The sequence below is a fragment of the Mustela erminea genome, chromosome 3, assembly GCF_009829155.1.
Source record: "Mustela erminea isolate mMusErm1 chromosome 3, mMusErm1.Pri, whole genome shotgun sequence".
NCBI classification, from domain to species: Eukaryota; Metazoa; Chordata; class Mammalia; order Carnivora; family Mustelidae; genus Mustela; species Mustela erminea.
Window position 1 is genome coordinate 26,912,233 of NC_045616.1, and position 20,949 is coordinate 26,933,181.

The window sequence follows — 20,949 nt, forward strand, 5'->3', positions numbered from 1 at the left end:
AGTTAGTAGTTACCTAATGACTTATAGTTTAACCAAAGTTATTAAATTCATTTTTGTTTTCTTTTATGGACTTTTTCCCAGGCAGCCCTTAAAAGTTTTTGTATGGCATTTATGTGTTAAACTAAAAGACAACCTGACTCCTTTCTCTCCTGAGTGGGTACTAATCTAAAATTGTGTACAATCCTATAATAGTATAGAGTAATACGTAGAAGTTTCAGATTATCTATTTCATAAAAGACCCTTTTATCTTGAAGTCTCAGAATTAATATATAAGGAGTATCCTAAAGCTAACAACAGAATTTTGTGAGTGTTTTGTTGTTGATTTCAGTAGCATGCACAAATGTTCAGTTTGCCAAGTGAGTACTATACAAAGATATTTGCCCACTTGGCTTGATTAGAAAAGTCTTCATGTTTTACTCTACCTAGCAGTCTATACTAAATACTCTAATTCAGTTATGGTCACCGGTGTTAGTATTTGCTTTAACAAGTGGAGGGGGGCGGTGCGCCTGGTGGCTCAGTGGGTTAAAGCCTCTGCCTTCGGCTCAGGTCATGATCCTAGGGTCCTGGGATCAAGTCCCACATCGGGCTCTCTGCTCAGTGAGGAGCCTGCTTCCCCCTCTCTCTTTGCCTGCCTGTCTGCCTCCTTGTGATCTCTGTCTGTCAAATAAAGAAAGAAAATCTTTTAAAAGGGGGGGCGGTTTGCATGGGTGACTCAGTCAGTTAAGCATCCAGCTCTTGGTTTTGATTCAGGTCACAGTCATCATCTCAGGGTCATGAGATTATACCCCCCATTGGACTCTACACTCAGCAGGGAGTCTGCTTAAAGATTTTCTCCCTCTCTCTGCTACTCCTCCCACTCAAGCTCAGTAGGAGCTTGAAACTTGCTGGGGGGTCGGGGGCAAGGGGACTCCATCTTACAACCCTGAGATCATGACCTGAGCTGAAATCAACAGTCCGATGCTTAACCGACAGAGCTACCCAAGCACCTTTTATGCTTGATCTGTTATATTAAACTCAGGTGCATTTCAAAATGACATCTTTAGTAGTTCTAAGACCTAATCTGGTCACTTGTATGTGAATGGATTAATACTACACTTGCCTCTTATTTTAATGCCTTTAAGCAGTTGTATCATTCATCCTCCTGTGGAGGAGTAGGATTCTTAGAAACCAAAATAAAGAGTAGCATATGTTATCAGGAATGGTGAAGACTAATTTTCAGGTAATGAGGACATGTACATAATTTATTTCCCCTGTATTAGAGGAGAGAATATCAATGTCCTCTAAGGATCTAGCCATTTTGGTTTTAAAACCATGAAGAGATTAGATAGAGTATTAGTACGTTTTGGGTAGCATTTCAGAAACTCTTGTGAGACATCGTATCAGAAAGAGTTGGCATGTGACATCTTACTTGGAGAGCCTTGACCACATAAGTAAGCTTGACTACACAGCCCCTCCATTATTTGTTACATCCTTCACACCAGGCTTTACCGTACACCAAGAAACGACCATAGAGGAGTAAGTGAGGGTGAGCAGACTGCCAGTGTTGAAATTGTTCTGGACTTTTAAACTTGTTTCTGCCAGGGTCCTTAGCTTATTTCACTTACACATTTCAGCAAACAATGCAAATAATAAGTTTAATGAATAGTCCTTTGTTTAAAAAAATTCTTTGGTATCTATGTTATGAGTGAACTATTTCTTCCCTGGCATTGACATCATCAATTTATACTTGTCCTCCAAGTATCTCTTCCCTGGAAAAGTTCATCTTTATAGATAAAACCTGTGGGGCATCTCCTGGAACTTTCAGGTCTGGTTTAAATTAAGATTTCTGAATTTGTAGTACGTTTACTTAACTAAAAGTTATGAGAAGACTTTAAGGCAGACTGTATATTTGATGCTAAATCTTAATATCCATTTTCATTTTTTTCTCCAGAGTAGCTTAATTCATATTTAGCTTTTCTTATTTTGAGGTTTCCTACTATTTATGAAACAGCCTATCAGAGTCCTTGCAAAGAACACAAAATCTGGTATCTGAAGTAAAATGGGATTGAAAACTTAAAAGTTACGTTATCTGTCCTGACACATCAATCAAATTAATATGCCTTTCCCTTTGTCTCTGGGTCTGTTGCCAATAACCGTACCTCTTAGAGAGTTTTAGATTTCTTTGTGTTTGCTCCTTGTTGTTTTGCTTGTTTGTAGATAATAGCTCTCACACCTCCTACCTCTGATACGCTGCTTTCTTATTTTATGTTGCTCATTAATTTCATTTCTTTAAAAAACAAATACTCGCTGTCTTAACAGCCTGAAAGCTTTTAGTTTTTTATATTAGGGTCATTTATTGTGTAATTGTCTATTTTATATCTTTCATCTGTTTTTCTTCTCTGGTTACCACAGTTGGAAAGATTTCTGGTTTATTATAAAAATACAAAGAGACCTATGTCAAGTAAGGAGATCTCATTATCATGAGAAAACCAGTAAGAGCGTAGATTGATAAAATGTTGACCTGTTTACATTTAAATGTAAATGTTAACATTATTTACCTTATTTCAGGTAAATATGTTGTTACTGCTATACTTTTTGAGGTATTAAAATGGATCACTGACTGCCATTACTACCTTCCCAAACCTCTGGGAATCTAAGAACCTCAGGTTAGAAACCACCGGTCTGATTCTGTTTCCCTTATAGCCCTGCCTTTCTTTTCCTGTTATCAGTTCTGTAATCCTGCAGAACTGTGGTTTTCTTTATGGCCACTGAATGTAATTTTTATTTTTCTGGTTTTGCTTTTCATTTGTGCTGTTGTTTCATTTTTCTAGAATTCTTCCTCCATTTTTTGTCTACCCATTCAGATCCTCTCAGATCAGTTTCATAAACTATTGCTGATTTCCCCCAGCCTAAAGTATTGTCTCCCATCTCAAATTGTACTGTTTGTTCTGTAGTTCATAAAGCAGTTAAATGTCTTGTAACATTCTTTTTATTGTTCTCTTGGCTATTATTTGTCTTTTATTATTATTTAACATTCCACATGCTTGTGTCTTATTTTCCCAACTAGATTATAAACTCCCTGAGGGCAGGTATGATATTTTATGTTTCTTTGTGTTTCTCCATTGCATTTAGCACAGTGTTACATAGCTTGTAGACGATCAGTTTATTGATTTGATTTCATTTTAAATATGTTTAATACTAAATTTTTCAAGTGGATGAGCATTTTAAATTAAAACTTAAGCAGCTGTTTGCTTTGTGTCATACTCCTGTATTCAACTAATATTAAGGAATCTTTAGCAGTTAATTGCTTTAGATTACTAACTTTGTGGATTTTCCATAACAGATTTTTAATCCCAACTGGGATAGTTCTGGGCAGCCTATTGCCATAAAATTTGTGTTTGTATGTATAAAATAATCATAATGTTAGCCTGAATAAACAATTTTGAAAGGTAAGTTACCCCAAGCAAAAGATATATTACAAACCCAGCACAAATGAATGTGGAATTATCCACATCATTGCTTTCCTGCTAGCTTTATCCTGACCACTAGTATAGATAATTAAGCTGACTTTCTGTAATTCTTCCTAAAATCAACAGTCCTCACTGTTGGTTTTAAAGTATTGATGAACAACTGAGGAAGGATTCATTAAATTATTTATAGTAATTATTTTTAAATAACATTATTTTGATATTTTTTGTAGGCAGTCTAAAAATATTTTCCATAACTCATTAACTGCAGATAGATTACTGGGGTTTGTTATCAGTATCCTTAACTAACTTGTTTAATTTGTATCTAGAAGCCACAGAAGAAGTTTCTCTGGATAGTCCAGAAAGGGAACCTATCCTGTCTTCAGAACCTTCTCCTGCAGTCACACCTGTGACCCCTACTACAATCATTGCTCCCAGAATTGAATCCAAGAGTATGTCTGCTCCTGTTATCTTCGATAGATCCAGGGAGGAGGTATGGGAAAATGTTTGTTCTAAATTGATATGTAAATAGAAAGCTTTTTGTTCCCCCACCCAGCATCACTCTCCTATTAGTCATCTCTAATCAAAGCCTTTAGACCCTTGGGGGATAGGTATTGGACTAAGAAGTCAGCTGATTTGGTTTCTAATTTTATCTTCATCACATTTTAACCCAGTGACTTGGGTACATTACCTTTCTCCTTAAATCAAGGATTTTATCATTTGTGATCTCATGATGCTTATTTATGACTCTCAATATTTCTGTTAGTCGAATGAGAAAAATGTATGAAAGTTCTTTAAAAACTTTAATAAACATTTTGAGTAATTTTTTTTGATGAATCATGCAGTAAATATTAGTGGTTATGTTGGCAGGGTATAGGATGGGTTGTGAACGGAGAGGAAGCACAAGAGGGCCTTCCTGTGAATAATGATGGTGTTTGTGAAAGTTACTAAGCTGTATACTTAGGATTTATATAGTTTATGTTATAATTCAAATATGGTTTAGTTTCTTAAAAATCCATACAAGAAGAATGTTATTTACAAAGAAAAGATTGTGGTTAGAAAAATTCATTTTCTTTTAGACAGTCTTAGGCTGTTAATATTACTCTAAAATAGTTCCAAGTTCTAACAGTTTCTTTGCTCTCTTCTTGAAAATAACAAGACTTTCCTGCAGAGCTGCTCCTAGGATTGCTTATTTATAATGGCATTAAAAAGTGCTTCTCTGCAGTCTCATAGGATTATCATTTTTCCTCCTTGCTGCTTTTTTCAATGAACTTTATAATGCTTTCATTGGCTTCAAAAACAGCATGTGTTTATTAGGTTATTGGAGAAATCATGGTGCTAAAGATTCTAAGTGTAGTTATTTCTACAGATATATAGGGTTCTACCAGTGAAAATAATGGCTACCTCTTGGTCATTAAAGAGTAGAGATACAACTTTGGAATGTTAATATTAAAATTAATGAAGGTGTTAATTTAATGATCTGAATATGAAGACTGGGTTTAGAGAATAGCAACAGCAACAAAAAAATTCCTCAGTATTCCTACAGAAAACTAAATTTGAGGAGTTGTGAGAACACAAGATTTTCTGTAACTTCTCCAGATGATCCTTTTCCTATTGTCTCTGTCTGTGCGAGTTTTATTTTTGTTTAAATGTTGTCAAGGAAATATGTAAGCTTTATTGTTTTTCAGAAACCGAGTGCTGAGTGTCTTTTTAAATTGTTATGACAGCGACCCTAATAAAAGATAGATGGTAAAATTGAAATTATTAGTGTTATAGCAATTACATAAATTGGAATCTTTAACATAAAAAAATTACCTTTTCTAGATTGAAGAAGAAGCAAATGGAGATGTTTTTGATATAGAAATTGGTGTATCAGATCCAGAGAAAGTTGGTGGGTCAATATTTACTGTATTTTAAATTTGCTTCTTTTTGATAAGTACCTTGTTTGTTAGTATACTGTTTTTCTTTATCAAGTGCAGTGTTAAATATTGAAATAGTTCTTCTGTTTTCAAGCGTTTGGGGCTTTTTTGCTTCTCATTTTCTTTTGTTTTCTTTTTCAGCTTTATTGAGTTTATAATTAAATAATTTTATATATAAGATGCTTAGTGTGATGATTTAATAGATGTACACATTATGAATTGACAGTCACAAGTCAGTCAGCATATTACTTCACATAGTCGCCTTTTTGAGTGTGTGGTTAAGCTTATTATTTTTAGTAGTATTGTTTGACTTTTCTTATAGGTGATGGCATGAATGCTTACATGGCGTATAGAGTAACAACAAAGGTGAGTCTTTGCTCCTTTAAAAAAATAGTGAGCCCTCACCGTGTGTAGTATGAGCTTACAACAGTGATTAAGGTTTAAGGATTTCCTATCTTTACAAAGGTTACCATCCAGTGAGATTTCAAATAAGTAGTTACAATGAGTTAAGAGCAGTTTGTTAAGCGTAAATTCTCTAAAGAAGAAGTAAAGTGTTCTGTGACTGTATGCAGGCAGGGACTTAATATAGACAAAGGTGGGCGAAAGTCATGAGGGGCGGGACAGGGGGAAAGGAGAAGAACGCTACTTCCAGGCAAAACGGTTTGCTTTTACAAAGGCCAGGAGTCAAGAAATCATTGTGCTTTCCAGGATCTGCAGGAAGTGGTCCCTACTGAAAATTGTTTGGCGGTGGCCTCCCTGTATTATGAACAGACACATTAAGGAATCTGGGCTTTATCCTGAATATAATGGAGAGTGTTTGAAGAGATTCAAACAAGAGTGTGGCACAATTGGATTTTTGTTTTAAAGAGATCTTTCTGACTACTAAGTTGGGAATGCAAAATAGAGGTCAGGATTTCCATATAATTCCTTTGCAATTCCTAAAGGATTGTAGGCCTTAGATCTTGAAACAAGAGAGTGATCTACAGCAGTACAAGCTGCGAGAAGTAATATTTTATACTAAGGAAGGAATGAATAATGGCTTCTTGAGTTGTTTAGGGGGAGGTAGAATCAGTAGGGCTTGGATGTAAGGAGTGAAGCAGAGATGCCTGAGTCATCAGAGATTAGAGGATCTCTGTGGTTGTTAGAGGGATCTCAGAGATAAAGCAGCACAGTTTGGATGGGTGTGAGATTTGTTAATTCATTGAACAGATAGTTATTAAACACTTACCATGGGGTCCAGCTCTGTTCCAAGCACCAGGGCTTAGTAGGAAAACAATGTAGACAAGTGCCCTTCCTGCATGGAGGTTATGTTCCAGCAAGAGATGTGGTTGAGTTTGAGGTGGCAGCAAGATTTAAGTGCAAGTGCACCTTGGGCATTTTGATAACTTGGACTAAAGCTCAGAGGAGATCTGGACCAGAGAAAAAGATTTAAGAGTGATTAACATAAATGTAATTAGAGTTGATGAGATGAGTCAAGGATAGAATCAAGCAAACATTTTGTCCTTGTAAGCTTCTGTTAAAAAAAAAAAAAAAAAAAACAAGGGTACTGTAGGTTTTTTTCAGTTAGAAATATATCAACCACATTAGTGAGCTACTGTACATTCTTCAAAGTAAACCAAAGTGTGAGTGTATATATATATATGTATGTTCACAGTTATGTGTGATACTAACTTCTAAAAAATGACAGTATTCAGAGTCTGAAATACCTCTTCTTCACTTGCAGACCTCTCTTTCCATGTTCAGTAAGAGTGAATTTTCAGTGAAAAGAAGATTCAGTGACTTTCTTGGTTTGCATAGCAAGTTAGCAAGCAAGTATTTACATGTTGGTTATATTGTGCCACCAGCTCCAGAAAAGAGTATAGTAGGTAAGTATGAATGACTAAAAGAAACTTGTTACTTAGTTCAAGTTTTACTGTAGTTTAACTATACAGATTAGAATATCATGATCTTTCATTATTGTGATAACTCATAATGTCTAGCGATACTGAGTTTAATAAATATTCCATTTATGATAATCGTTCATCAACTAAGGAATGTGTAAGCTAATAGTTTTATTTTCTAACATCGTAGGATTTTGATTTATATAGGATCACTTTAGGATTTGATTTATATAATCTAATGAGGTTAAATATTGGGACAGAATTTATCAAGTTGAAAGCAGTTGAACACCCTAACATTTTAGGGTCATATTACTACTGAGTAGCACTCAAAAGATATTTAATATCAGTACCATATTAATGTCTAAAGGTTGGAGGTATTTGACTTTCAATTCAGTGTCCAAAAAGAAGATTCCATCCAGTCTGGATCTTCTAAGACCTATTATGTTAGTATATTTCATCCTGGGTGGCTCAGTGGGTTGAGCCGCTGCCTTCGGCTCAGGTCATGATCTCAGGGCCCTGAGATCGAGTCCCGCATCGGGCTCTCTGCTCAGCGGGGAGCCTGCTTCCTCCTTCTCTCTGCCTGCCTCTCTGCCTACTTGTGCTCTCTCTCTGTCAAATAAATAAATAAAATCTTTAAAAAAAAAAAAAAAATTTCTACTTGTGCAGTGCCTGGCTGGCTCAGTCAGTTTGAGCATGCAGCTCTTGATCTTGGGGTTATAAGTTGGACCCCACATTGGGTGTAAAGATTCCTTAAAAAAGAAAATCTCAAAAAAAAAAAAAAAATCTACCTGCACATGTAATAAAGGCTTAGTTAAGAATTTGCAGAAGGGAGTACCTGGTTGGCTCATTTGGTAGAGCAGGCAATTCTTAATCTCAGGGTCGTGAGTTCAAACCCACACTAGGTATAGAGCTTATTTTTTAAAAGGGTGCTGGGTGTGAGGGTACCCCTGGGTGGCTCAGTCGCTTAAGCTCCTATTCTTGGTTTCAACTCGGGTCATGATCTCAAGGTCATGAAATGAAGCCCCTAGTCAGGCTGTGTTCTCATTGGGAAGTCTGCTTGAGATTCTCTCCCTCCCCTTCTGTCCCTCCCCCCAGCTTGTGTGTGCTCGCACACACACACACACTCTCTCTCTCTCTCTCTCTCTCTAAAAATAAAGAAATAAATCTTCTAAAATTTTTAAAAAGAATGTGCAGAAAATTACAAAAGAGGATGACTTCCATTGTCCCATTAAAAGACATCTGTCATCTCTTAAAATTTTGTAGTTTCTTTCCCAGTGTTTTCTGTTGCAAGTTTTTATTTACTATACTTTGTCTTTATATGTGAGATTATTCAGAAAATATAAAAATGAATTCTGATCATTTAAATGCATTTGTTATATTCTCTGGTTTTTTTTAAATTATCAAATACTTTATAGGGGCACTGGCTGGCTCAGTTGGTAGAGCATATGACTCAATCTCAGTTGTGACCTCAAGTCCCACATTGGTGGTAGTTTCCTTAAATTAATTAAATTTTTAAAAAACTTTTTTAAAATGTGAAATAATAATAAACTCAATATTGGTAAGACAAAATAAGTTTAGGAGTGGCTTGCTTTTTGTTTTAGTTTTTATAGTCTTCCAAATTTCTAATTTCCAGCTTGATAGAAAATAGGTATGTTCTCATGTGTGTTTCTGCATTCATTCTGTTGTGATATAGTACACATGTTGGTAAATGTCCACTGAGTTCTCATGAAAGAGAGTAAAAAAGACAGTAGTTTAATATTATTATGAAAATAGCCTTTGGTGAACACTTCCCCACACCTGTACAAAAAGGGTCTCAGAAACCTTTCTGGTATTCTGACCATACTTTGAGAACTGCTGACCTAGTTAATAATCTTCTGTCTTCTAAACTTTTGCACTGGTATCTTTTGGTATCCTTCTGTCTGTGTAGGGAACTGAAGTTTCATGTATCACAAATGATTATCTTTTTTCCTTTGACTTTAGTTGTAGAACTATTTTTATGTAGGAGAGGGAAAAAATATTTTTCTCATTTTGTTAACATGCTAACCTAGTCCTTAAACAGTGAACATCCCCCCAAAACAGGAAATTGAAAAAAGTAAATTTTAATGCCCATGTTTATTATATTTCAAACTAATATTTTGCCTTAGTCAGCCTTTCACAAATTATAATAAGTAGCATGTGTAAAGTTAAAGTAGAAGTGAGAAACTAAATCCTAAGCACATCCTTTTCTGATACCCTTCAGAGAGTTAATAGGGACAATGACATAATTTTGTTTGAATTACTCACATACATGGCCAAGATAGCCCATTACATTGTAAGGCTATCAATTAAATTATAGGAATAATTAACATTTATTGAGAGTTTACTGTATTATGGTGTGTACTAAATAATTTATGTGCATTCTGTCATTTAATCCTCACAGCAATTTTATGAAGTTAACTTATTGTTATCTTTATTTAATAGGTGTCAGGAAGCTAAGATTCATCAAGGTTACATAACATGTCCCATTCCATTCACCTACTAAGAGGTAGAGCCTGAACTTTGAATACAGGCCATCTTACTCTAGAACTTAACACCTTTAATCACTATTTTGTTCCTCCTCTAATTTTGATATTTTTAAAAATACAGTTATGGTTTGCTTTTATTTTTTATCCCAAATAGAAAACTTTCCAATTTTAAAAAAATAATATAATGCTATGTTATTGTAGACCTGTCTAATGTACACTTAAGGTGGATTGAGTTGTTTCAAAATTATTTTTTGATAGACCAGTTTATTGCAGAAAGGACTTGAGGCAACTACATATAATGCAGTTCAAAAAAAAAAAGAGAGAAAAGAAAAAAGAGATCAAAATAAAGAAATTTCGCAGGAAAGATAAACGTAGTCAAATAATAAGGTGAAGTCAAGTTTAACATTTTCTTTTCAGTGTATGTATGCAGTCTGAACAATTACTAAACGTGGTTAAAAAATGAGCTGTGAACTTCCTGGCAGCCAACCAAATAGAGAAGCAGTCTTTTTTTTGTACTGACCATCAGTTTTTTTTTTTTTTTAATCAAAATGAATAGGTTGTCTAAGAAACTGTTGAAACAAGGGAGGCCTTTTTGATTATGTAGGCAGTGGTTTTCAAGTGATGAACATTTAAAGTGGGATAGCAAAAAAGGAATAGTAAAAGAGTAACTTGCCTTCATTGCTGAAAAGTTTTAACTACCCCTAAAGGAAGAGGACTCTTTCATTAGCTCTCAGTTGTTACCCCTTTATAAGTTTAGTTAATGTAAAGAAAACACTGTTTCACTAAGTTTTTAGAAAAGAGCAAAAACAAAGTTGAAAAGTTGCAAGAGTTAACTGATCAAAGTGTTTTTTATTTGCCGCTTTGGCCTGTATTGGTTACCTGTGGGAAAAGTACCATGAGCACAAGATCCTTAAAGGGAAAAATGCAAAGAACTGCATGGTGGTAAAATATCTTCAGAGAAACAATATGTGTAATAATTAACACTCCACTTCTTTTGGTCCATTCAGAGTAGATAATTTTAGGTGCTTGGATTTTCTTTTTCAAAGTTGTATTTCAGAAGAACTATGTTAAACAAAACATTATTGAGTGATACGGTTATTTACCAGATGTACCAGCCTGAATAAGAATAAAATATGTAATCTTATTTTTAATGGCTTTGTTGCGAAATAATCCATATGCCATATAATTTACTCGTTTACAGTGTATGTAATTCGAGGCATCTGGTTGGCTCACTTGGTAGAGCATGTGACTCTATCTCAGGGTTGTGAGTTCAAGCCCTATGTTGGGTGTAGAACTTTCTTAAAAAATAATAATAATAACAAAGTGTATATAATTCAGTGTTTTATATAAGGCTTTTAGTATATTCAGAGTTGTGTACACCCTACCACAGTTGGTTTTAGAATACTTTTATTACCTCTTAGACATCATCCTCTGATTTCCCCAAACCCCTAGCCCCATGCAATCACTAATTTACTTTCTCTATTGTTATGCCTATTCTGAACATTTCATATAAATGGAATTAGACAATGAATGAGCCTTTGTGACAAACTTCTTTCACTTAGCATATTTTTTTTTTTTCCAAAGATTTTATTTATTTATTTGACAGAGATGACAAGTAGATAGAGAGGCAGGCAGAGAGAGAGAGAGGGAAGCAGGCTCCCTGCTGAGCAGAGAGCCCGATATGGGACTCGATCCCAGGACCCCGAGATCATGACCCGAGCCAAAGTCAGCGGCTTAACCCACTGAGCCACCCAGGGGCCCACTTAGCATATTTTTTGAAGATTTTTTTTAAATATAATTTTTTTTGCCAGTGTTCTAAAATTCATTGTTTATGTACCACACCCAGTGTTCCATACCAACCACCAGGCTCACCCAATCCCCCACCTTCCTCCCCTCCAAAACCTTCAGTTTGTTTCTCAGAGTCCACAGTCTTTCGATTCATCTCCCCCTCCTATTTCCCCCAACTCAGTTTTCCTCTCCATCTCTCAATGTCCTCTGTGTTATTCCTTATGCTCCACAAGTAAGTGAAACCATATAATGATTGACTCTCTGCTTGACTTACTTCACTCAGCATAATCTCCTCCAGTCCCATCCATGTTGATACAGAAGTTGGGTATTCATCCTTTCTGATGGAGGCATAATACTCCATTGTATATATGGACCACATCTTCCTTATCCATTCATCTGTTGAAGGGCATCTTGGTTCTTTGCACAGTTTCACGGCTGTGGCCATTGCTGCTATGAACATTGGGGTGCAGATGGGCCTTTTTCACTACATCTGTATCTTTGGGGTCAAATACCCAGTAGTGCAATTGCAGGGTCATAGGGTAGCTCTGTGTTTAATTTCTTAAGGAATCTCCACACTGTTTTCCAAAGTGGCTGCACCAACTTGCATTCCCACCCACAGTGTAAGACGGTTCCCCTTTCTCCACATCCTCTCCAACACATGTTGTTTACTGTCTTGTTAATTTTGGCCATTCTAACTGGTGTAGGGTGGTATCTCACTGTGGTTTTGATTTGAAATCTCCCTGATGGCTAATGATGATGAATGTTTTTTTTGTGGGTCTGTTAGCCATTTGTATGTCTTCTTTGGAGAAGTGGCTGTTCATGTCTTCTGCCCATTTTTTGACATAATTATCTGTTTTGTGTGTGTTGAGTTTGAGGAGTTCTTTATAGATCTTGGATATCAGCCCTTTGTCTGTAGTGTTATTTGCATTTTTTAAATATTTTATTTATTTGAGAGAGAGAGGGCACGAGCACAGGGAGGGCAGAGGGAAAGGGAGGAGACACCACTGAGCAGAGAGATGCAGGGCTTAATCCCAGAACTCTGAGATCATGACTTGAGCTGAAGGCAGATATTTAGCTGACTGAGCCACCCAGGCACACCTCATTTAGCATATTTTTAAGGTTCATTCATGTTGTAGCCTATGTCAGTACTTCATTTCTACAGAATTGATGTTGAAAGAGCAAACAAGGAAAAAAAATCATCTGCATTACAGAAATGATTAACATGATTTTTATTTCTTAAAATATGAAAGCATTTGTTCTTTCAAGTGTCACAGAACCAGCAGTGATTAACAGCTTGTTCTCAGACTCTGCATTGGTGTAACATTTACCAAACTCATGGATTACACTTAACTTTTCTAGTCCCCAAATGAAAGAACCTTAATTATTGCTTATAAGAAATGAAGACATTAATACAGGGACGCCTGGGTGGCTCATTTGGTTAAGCATCTAGCTGTCTTTGGCTCAGATCATGGTCTCAGAGTTCTGGGATCCTAGGATTGAGCCCCGTATAGGGCTCCTTGCTCAGCGGGGAGCCTTTTCTCTCTACCTCTGCCTGTCCCCCTGTTTGTGCTCTCTCTGTGTCTGTCAGATAAATAAATAAAATATTTTAAAAATATTAATCGAACTTAAATTTGCTAATGTGAATCTCTGTGCATACTGAAATGCAAACACATTTTAATTTACCAAGAGTATAGCAAACAAACAGGTGTGGAACCCAAACGGGTGTGAAGACTGCAGACAAAGCTCACCCTCCGCTTTATCTAGTTTTGTGTTGTAAGTGCTTACCAAGTTGAGATGTTAGTGTATCATGAGTTTTAATTCCTCAGAAGTATGGATACTAGTGATAAATTTAGGAGCATTTTTTGGTCAAGTTCAAATATTAAATATATTTTAAATTATGCCGAAATGACTATAAAAGATGTTTACAATAATATAAAATTATCATGAGTGTCATTCAATTTTTTTCAAAGGCATGACCAAGGTCAAAGTGGGTAAAGAAGATTCTTCATCCACTGAATTTGTAGAGAAGCGGAGAGCAGCTCTTGAAAGGTAATTGTGGACAGCTGTGCATTATAACTCATGTTTTTTCTTCAGTAATAGGAGTCTAATTCTATTATATGGCACACTGTATTTTAACGATTAATTTTTTTCACAGTACCATTTCATGACTGTTTACTAAGAGTGCTTTAAACTTTTAAGAAAATTCTTTTAACAACACAATACTATGTTCTGCTTTTATGAATCCTTATAGTGGATTAATATTTAGCAGTAGTGTATCTAATAAAATCATACCTATTTTTGTATGCTGTGATATAAGCAATAGTGTAAATGCATGAGTTAGTCAGAGATAGAGGTATCATGCAGTGCCTGGCTGGCTCAGTAGAACGTGAAACTCTTGATCTTGGGATTGTCAGTTCAAGCCCCATGTGGGTCTAGAGATTACTTAAAATCTTTTTTAAAAAAAGGAAAGAAAAGAATTTGTGTTATAGTTGTCATCCACATGAAAAGTAAGAAACTGCCAAGCTTATAAAAAGATTCACTTGTGAATGGGAAGAAAAGAGTGATAAAATATTTGGATTTTTAATATTTAGTATGATGTAGGTTCTTAGGAAATTCTGCTTGTATTCAAGTTCTGTCTTGGATAATTTGGCTTATTATAGGTAATCTAGAATAATTTTTCTTTTGAATTATTACTTCATGAACATTATTAAACATAATGAAAAATTGGGTTTGTGCTCCCTCCATTAATTTTGTATAATTGTTTGACTTGAGTGCCTAGTAGTATTAGTCATCTATTGAGTTGACTGTATACTTAAAATCTGATATATTTGCTCTACCTTCCTTTAGAGTACTTGACACATTTCCTGTAGTTTTGAAGACTTGGGTGTCACAGACTAAAAAGAGAAATGAATAGAGGGAACCTAAACCCAGAATCTTAACATTTATTCCTTAATTACTTTGCTGAAAATTGAGAATATAAATTTGAAACTCTCTTTGAGTCCAGCTTTTAAAAGAACATAAGGTGGTAATCACCTAGACATACAAATTTTCTAACTTCATAGGGTTTTTTGTTTCTTACTTTAGTCAGATTTGTTTATCTTAATTGAATTACTTATTCTTTATTTTCTCTTTCTGCTTAATATCAGTGGGTGTGGTAAGGTCAGACAGATTTTAAGGAGTAGTGTATTTATGTCCAGAATACACACTATTTTTTAAACTCTTTAAGGCATCTTATTTCTGGGTTTTAGTTATAATTTGTATACATTTTAAGAAAATGCCACAGAAAAATCAGGTTTGAACAATTTATAATAAGAAAGCTAAATATGCAGCTTACTGTTAGAGAGGACTTAAAAGATGAGATTATGTCTGTGAGGATTGCAGTTACTCAGGAAAAAGGACTTAAATTGTATCAAGAGAAGTTTAGGTTAGGCATTAGAATTGTTTATGTTGTGAAAGAGGTCACATAGACTGAATGTTTTTAAGAGTAAAGGGTAGATAATGTTGCATTTTGATTTTGCTTAGTTCTTCTGAAAGTGTAACCATGACCCTTTGAGAAACCTTTCAAGTCCTATTTTTCTATGAGTAAATTTGAAATATTTCAGATGGCATGCTTGATAAGGAACTTAATGAAGATTTATTGTACCAAGGACATATAATTTGGTTCTACATTCACCTTTCTTGCAACTTGAATGCATTGCATAGTACTTACCATAACATCATATAGTAGGAAACATTGAGGAGAGTTGTAAGGAAATACTGAGACTTGACCTGCTGGATATTTGAGTAGTTTCTTCAGTTACTTGTTACTTGTTAAATGCCACTTTAGTTGACTTTGCAGGTTAAAAAAAATAATAATGGGAACGGTGTAATATGAGGGAGAAATTTATTTTACATTAAAAATTATGACTTAAAATGTAAGTGTAAAGGTCTAGAAGCAGAGAGATTGGAATGCTTCTTCTAAAGGCAGTTTTCTGTGGCATATCTTAAAATTTAAAAATTAGAAAACGGGCTTATCTGTGGAATACCCTAGAACCTAGTTGAATCTAGTGGTTCAGGGAAGTATTTCTCTTTGTGTATGCTATACCAGTTTATGTATTCATTTGTTCGTTTCACTCAGAAAATCTAGATGACTGTCTTGAGTGAAAGGATGACCATCTAGTATTAAAATACTGGAAGAGAAGGGGAATGGTTAAGAAAGTTAGACTTACTAAAGTAACCAGAAACTACTAGGAAGAATGTCCATAAGATCCCTCTTGGTTTTCTTGAGAGTGCTTCACATTTTACCTTAAGACCATATTGAGTTTATTTCATAGGTGAGGACCCAGTTCTACAGATATATGCAAAGAAGTATAGAGTGGCATGAAAGAGTTGTAGAATCCTTTTTTTGTTGATGCCTATACTCCACTACACGCTATACACTATCTGTGTGACTTGGGGCAAGTTACTGAACTTGAATATGTTTTTACTTGTCTTACAATGTATCAGGATTGTGTTCACTGCAAGCACGGAAAAATTCAACTGGCTTGGCTTAAACCGCTAGCATAGGTTAATTAGTCTACTCTTTCATACAAGGAAATATTTAGTATTAGCCAGTTCATCAGGAAGTCTTGTTGCTTCTTTCCACTATCTGTATTACAACCATTTCTCAACCAATACAGTACTAGTCCAAATGCTGGAATTAACTTCAGTGGACTCCTAATTGGCCTCTTTGTTTCCGTCCTTGAACCTCTGTTCTTTTAATACAGCAATCAGAGTCATCGTTTTGAAATACAAATCAGATAATATATCGCCCTCCCCATTTCACTCCGTAAAAGCCAGAATCCTTACAATTGCCTATAGAACTTTACGTGACATGTGACATGCATTGCTCACTCTGTTACCTCCTTGATCACTCTGCTCCAGGCCATGCTGATGTTTTGCAGCTCCTTAAAGATTCTAGGCATTTTCCCACCTTATTAGTTTTCTCACTGGCCTCTCCCACTGCCAGAAAAGCTTTTGTTCCCAGGTATCTGCATGGCTGATTCCTTTATCTCTTTTAAGTTCAGGTGTTCAAGTATCCTCTTTCCAGTGAAGTCTTTTCTGATGGTTGGCTCCATTCTTAACCTCTTCTCTTACACTTGCCACCAACCATACCTTATATACTTGATCATATTTGCTCTATTGTTCTATCCTTTTTTTTCTCACAGCGTTTGCCAACTTGTCACATAGTATATAATTTATGTGTTTATTGTATTTATAGTTTATTATCGGTCTTCTCTTACTAAAATACAGTTTCTGCTGATACACTGAGTGTTCAGGACAGAAAGTGACATGTAGTAGATGCTTAATAAATACATTTGGTGAATGAACAAATGAATGTCATCAAAGATCAGGCTCTTTCTGCCTTTCTGTCATCTCTTTGTTAGCACATGTTTCAAGCAGGAGAAACATTTTTAACTTTCTTCCTCTGAATTTTGTATAGCCTGATTTATTTTGTCTTATTTTCACTTTCTGTCCTGAACACTCAGTGTATCAGCAGAAACTGTATTTTAAGAGAAGACCAATAATAAACTGATTACCTCTTGTTGAGTGTGATACTAACATTTCATCATTTCCTTTATGTCTTCCGTTTCTTTCTTCCTCTTCCGCTCCATGCCTCTTTTCATGTGTTCTTCCTGTATTTTCCTCTCTCTGTTCTGCATCCATCCTTTATATATCTATAACCTCTCTGACCTTAATACTGAATTGGTGAGTATTTACAAATACTCATTAATTTGAAAATGTATCTTTTGTGCAGTATCACTCATTACCAGGTAATTGCAGATTAAAACTATAGCGATATACCACCTCAAACCTGTTAGAATGGCTAAAATAAAAAACACAAGAAACAAGTGTGGACAAGAATGTGAAGAAAAAGGAACACTCTTACACTGTTGGTAGGAATGCAAACTGGTACAACCACTCTGGAAAACAGTGCAAAGTTTCCTCAAAGAGTTAAAAATAGAACTACCCTATGATCTAGGAATTGCACTGTTGGGTGTTTGCTCAAAGAATACAAAAACACTAATTCAGAGGGATGCATGTACCCCTATGTTTATTGCAGCATTATTTACAGTAGCCACATTATGGAATTAGCCCAAGTGACTATGGATAGATGAATGGATAAAGAAGGGATGTGTGTGTGTGTGTGTGTGTGTGTAAAATGGAATATTACTCAGCTATTTAAAAAAAAAGAAATCTTGCCATTTGCCGTGATGTGGACTGAACCAGAGAGTATTTCGCTAAGCAAAATAAGTCAGAGAAAGACATGATTTCACTTTATGTGGAACTTAAGAAACAAACGGGGGAGGAAAAAGAGAGAACTAACTAAGAAACAGATTCTGTAGAGAACAAACTGATGGATACCAGAGGGGTTGTGGGTGGGCTGATGGATTAAATAGGTGATGGAAATCAGGCAGTGCACTAGTCCTGATGAGTATGGAAGTACTGAATCACTGAATTGGATACCTGAGACTGTTGCACTCTGTGTTAACTGATGGTTAGCAGAGTAGGCTGGTAGGTAGGGGAATGGGTGAAATAGGTGATGGAAATTACAGAGGACACTTAACTATGATGAACACTGGGTAATGTAGAGAATTGTCCAATCATTGTATTGTACACCTGTAAGTATTATAACACTGTATGTAAGTAGACTATAATGGAATTAGAATTAACTTAATGAAAAACGTGAAAAGATGCACTAAGTGAAAAAATACACATATGTCATAACATATGAACATAAGGATTATGAAGATAAAGGATAGTTTCATGGCCTGTAAAAAATGCAGAAATTGATAATGATACTAAGATTGATTTGAAGGAAGAAAAAAAATGCAAATCTCTTCCTTTAATTGTTAGATTTTAAAACACACCACTTTGTAAAGAATTTTAGAATTTTCTTTTTTTTTTTTAAGATTTTATTTATTATTTATTTGAGAGAGAGACACAGAGAGAGAGAGAGGGAACACAAGCAGGGGAAGTAGGAGAGGGAGAAACAGGCTTCCCGCCGAGCAGGGAGCCTAATGTAGGATTCAGTCCCAGGACCCTGGGATCATGACCTGAGACGAAGGCAGATGCTTAATGACTCAGCCACTGAGGCACCCTAAAAAAGGGAATTTTCATTTAAAATGTGAAATTGAGGAAAGCAAAGTAGACACATTAGGTACAACCGCTTTGAAGACTAAAGTTCCATTGAATGTGATTACTGTCACATTTTGCAGATTATAAGCAAGTAATGGTCATTGTGGTATTTAAAAATAATGACTTTATAGTACATTTATATAATAGAATTCATGTGGTAAATGAAAATGGCATTAGAGAACAATATTTAATGCTAAAGAAAGGTATCTACAACATACTGTTTTGTGTAAAAGGATACACAACTACAAGCATAACTGTAATATTTTTGTGAAAACCAAAGTACCTGAGTTTGTGTGTGTGTAGATACTCACACTCCTAGAAAAAAAATATTAAAAGGTAATTTTCTCTGGAACAAAAAATGTTCTATGTTTCTGTTCTTAATTTTGATGTAAATTTAGTACTTTTAAAGAAATGGTTATTTCCTCTTTGTTCTGTGTAACCCTTAAGAAGTAAAATTTTGTCTTTTTTCTAGAATACTGTTTTCCAAAATGATTCCTCAGAATACTAGTATGTGGTAGGGTGAAAAAAGGAAACACTGTAGACTCTTGAGTCTTGTTAACATATGGTTTAACAAAGTTAAACCAGGTTTATTTCCTGCAGGACTTCTCACACTACTTAACATGCTGCTGTCCAGGGGCGCCTGGGTGGCTGGCTCAGTGGGTTAAAGCCTCTGCCTTAGGCTCAGATAATGATCCCAGAGTCCTGGGATTGAGCCCTGCATCTGGCCCTCTGCTCGGCAGGGAGCCTGCCTCCCTTCCTCTCTCTCTGCCTGCCTCTCTGCCTACTTGTGATCTCTGTCTATCAAATAAATAAAAAAAATCTTTAAAAAAAATGCTACTGTCCATTATAACTCAGGGGGTATGTATTTAGTATATTCCAGGCTGTCTTGATTGTAGAAACATTGTTTTTCCTGGAATACTGCATAAGACTAGTATTCCACAGAACTCACTTTGGAAAGCTGTTTTAGAATATAAGTCATTTTAGGTAATTACATTTAGGTTTGAAATACTGGGATTGTTCCATGTTTGGGTATGACATGTTTTGTCTTCTACGACAAATAGCTTACACAAACTGCTCTTAGCTGTATGCAGTCTACACAAGTAAATAATAGTATTGGAGAACTTGGGTCTTAAAATTGTAAGTAAAGCTCCAGTGGGAAGATACCAAGATTTCTTTAACACAAAATTAGTGTTCCTGTTGCATCTCATTTTTAGCCTGGTAATATAGGTAGTTGTTTATTTTAAGCCCCAGTGTAGTTGTCTTGCACGTATCTATTAAATGTTCTATTTCTGTGATAATGTTTTCATGTGTGGGCTAATGACTTGAAGTTTAATTTATTTAAATATATAAAAACAGAAGTTAACGTGTAAACAGTGATAAAATATTCATCTTAACCATTGTATAGAATTTGACTTTATAGAAGTCAAATGTTTTTCAGAAACTTTAGGCATATTTCATAATCTTACAATGAGATTGAAGAAATTACTGCTTATATTTGTTCCACAGAAAAAAAGGTACATTAAATGAAGTAAAATACTGTAATTGAAATGTAGTCATTAAGGAAAGAATGGTATTTTTTGAAAAATAGGATTAGATAAGTAATCAAGAATCATTAAATGGTGGGCCTTTTTTCTTTTTATGAAAGAATGTTAATTTTTTATGGATGATGGAAATTTGGCCTTTTCCATTTTCTACTATAGGAAAACTACTGAAGTTGGGCTAATAGTGATTAATAATGATGTTTCCCTTATCATTTTTATTTTATGTGATATATTAAAAAAAGAAGTCAAATTTTTAGCAAAAACCTTTTAAAAGTAGAATATTAAAGAAAATTTAGCCACTGTCAAAAAAAGGATCAAAGCTGATTTGATAATTTAAGTCTCCTGACAAAGAAAAATCTGGTAGTCTCTTCTGTGTTTTGGTAATAATAGGAATAATCAAAAATAGTTGATTGAAATATGTATAGTGATATGTATGTTGGAACTCTGAAATAATAGCTGGGAACATGGTGATGCCACTCAAAGATAAAATTATTCAAAAAATTCGTGTACCCTTTTACAACTCTAATACTTTGCAGTGTGAAGTTTGGTAAGTTAATCACCCTCCTATGTCCCCCACCTCCATGACCTACTGTCTCTTTTTACATAATTACGAATTTGCAAAAGATAAAAAGCTTTTTAATCCTTAAATTCCTTTTAAGAGTCTAAAAGTAAATTAATGTGAAGGCAGACTGAGGATATTGTTTTACCTAATT

General features: G+C 35.1%; 1 protein-coding gene across 2 annotated transcripts in view; it reads left to right on the top strand.

The window, feature by feature from the left end:
• SNX2 (sorting nexin 2) overlaps positions 1 to 20,949 on the top strand; it is a 58,988-nt gene that overhangs the window by 21,518 nt on the left and 16,521 nt on the right. For both annotated transcript variants that reach the window (XM_032335478.1, XM_032335479.1), the window contains exons 3-7: positions 3,776 to 3,939; positions 5,271 to 5,337; positions 5,688 to 5,731; positions 7,089 to 7,230; positions 13,508 to 13,586. In XM_032335478.1, the coding sequence (XP_032191369.1) occupies positions 3,776 to 3,939; positions 5,271 to 5,337; positions 5,688 to 5,731; positions 7,089 to 7,230; positions 13,508 to 13,586 (496 nt within the window). The remainder of the gene's footprint in view (positions 1 to 3,775; positions 3,940 to 5,270; positions 5,338 to 5,687; positions 5,732 to 7,088; positions 7,231 to 13,507; positions 13,587 to 20,949) is intronic.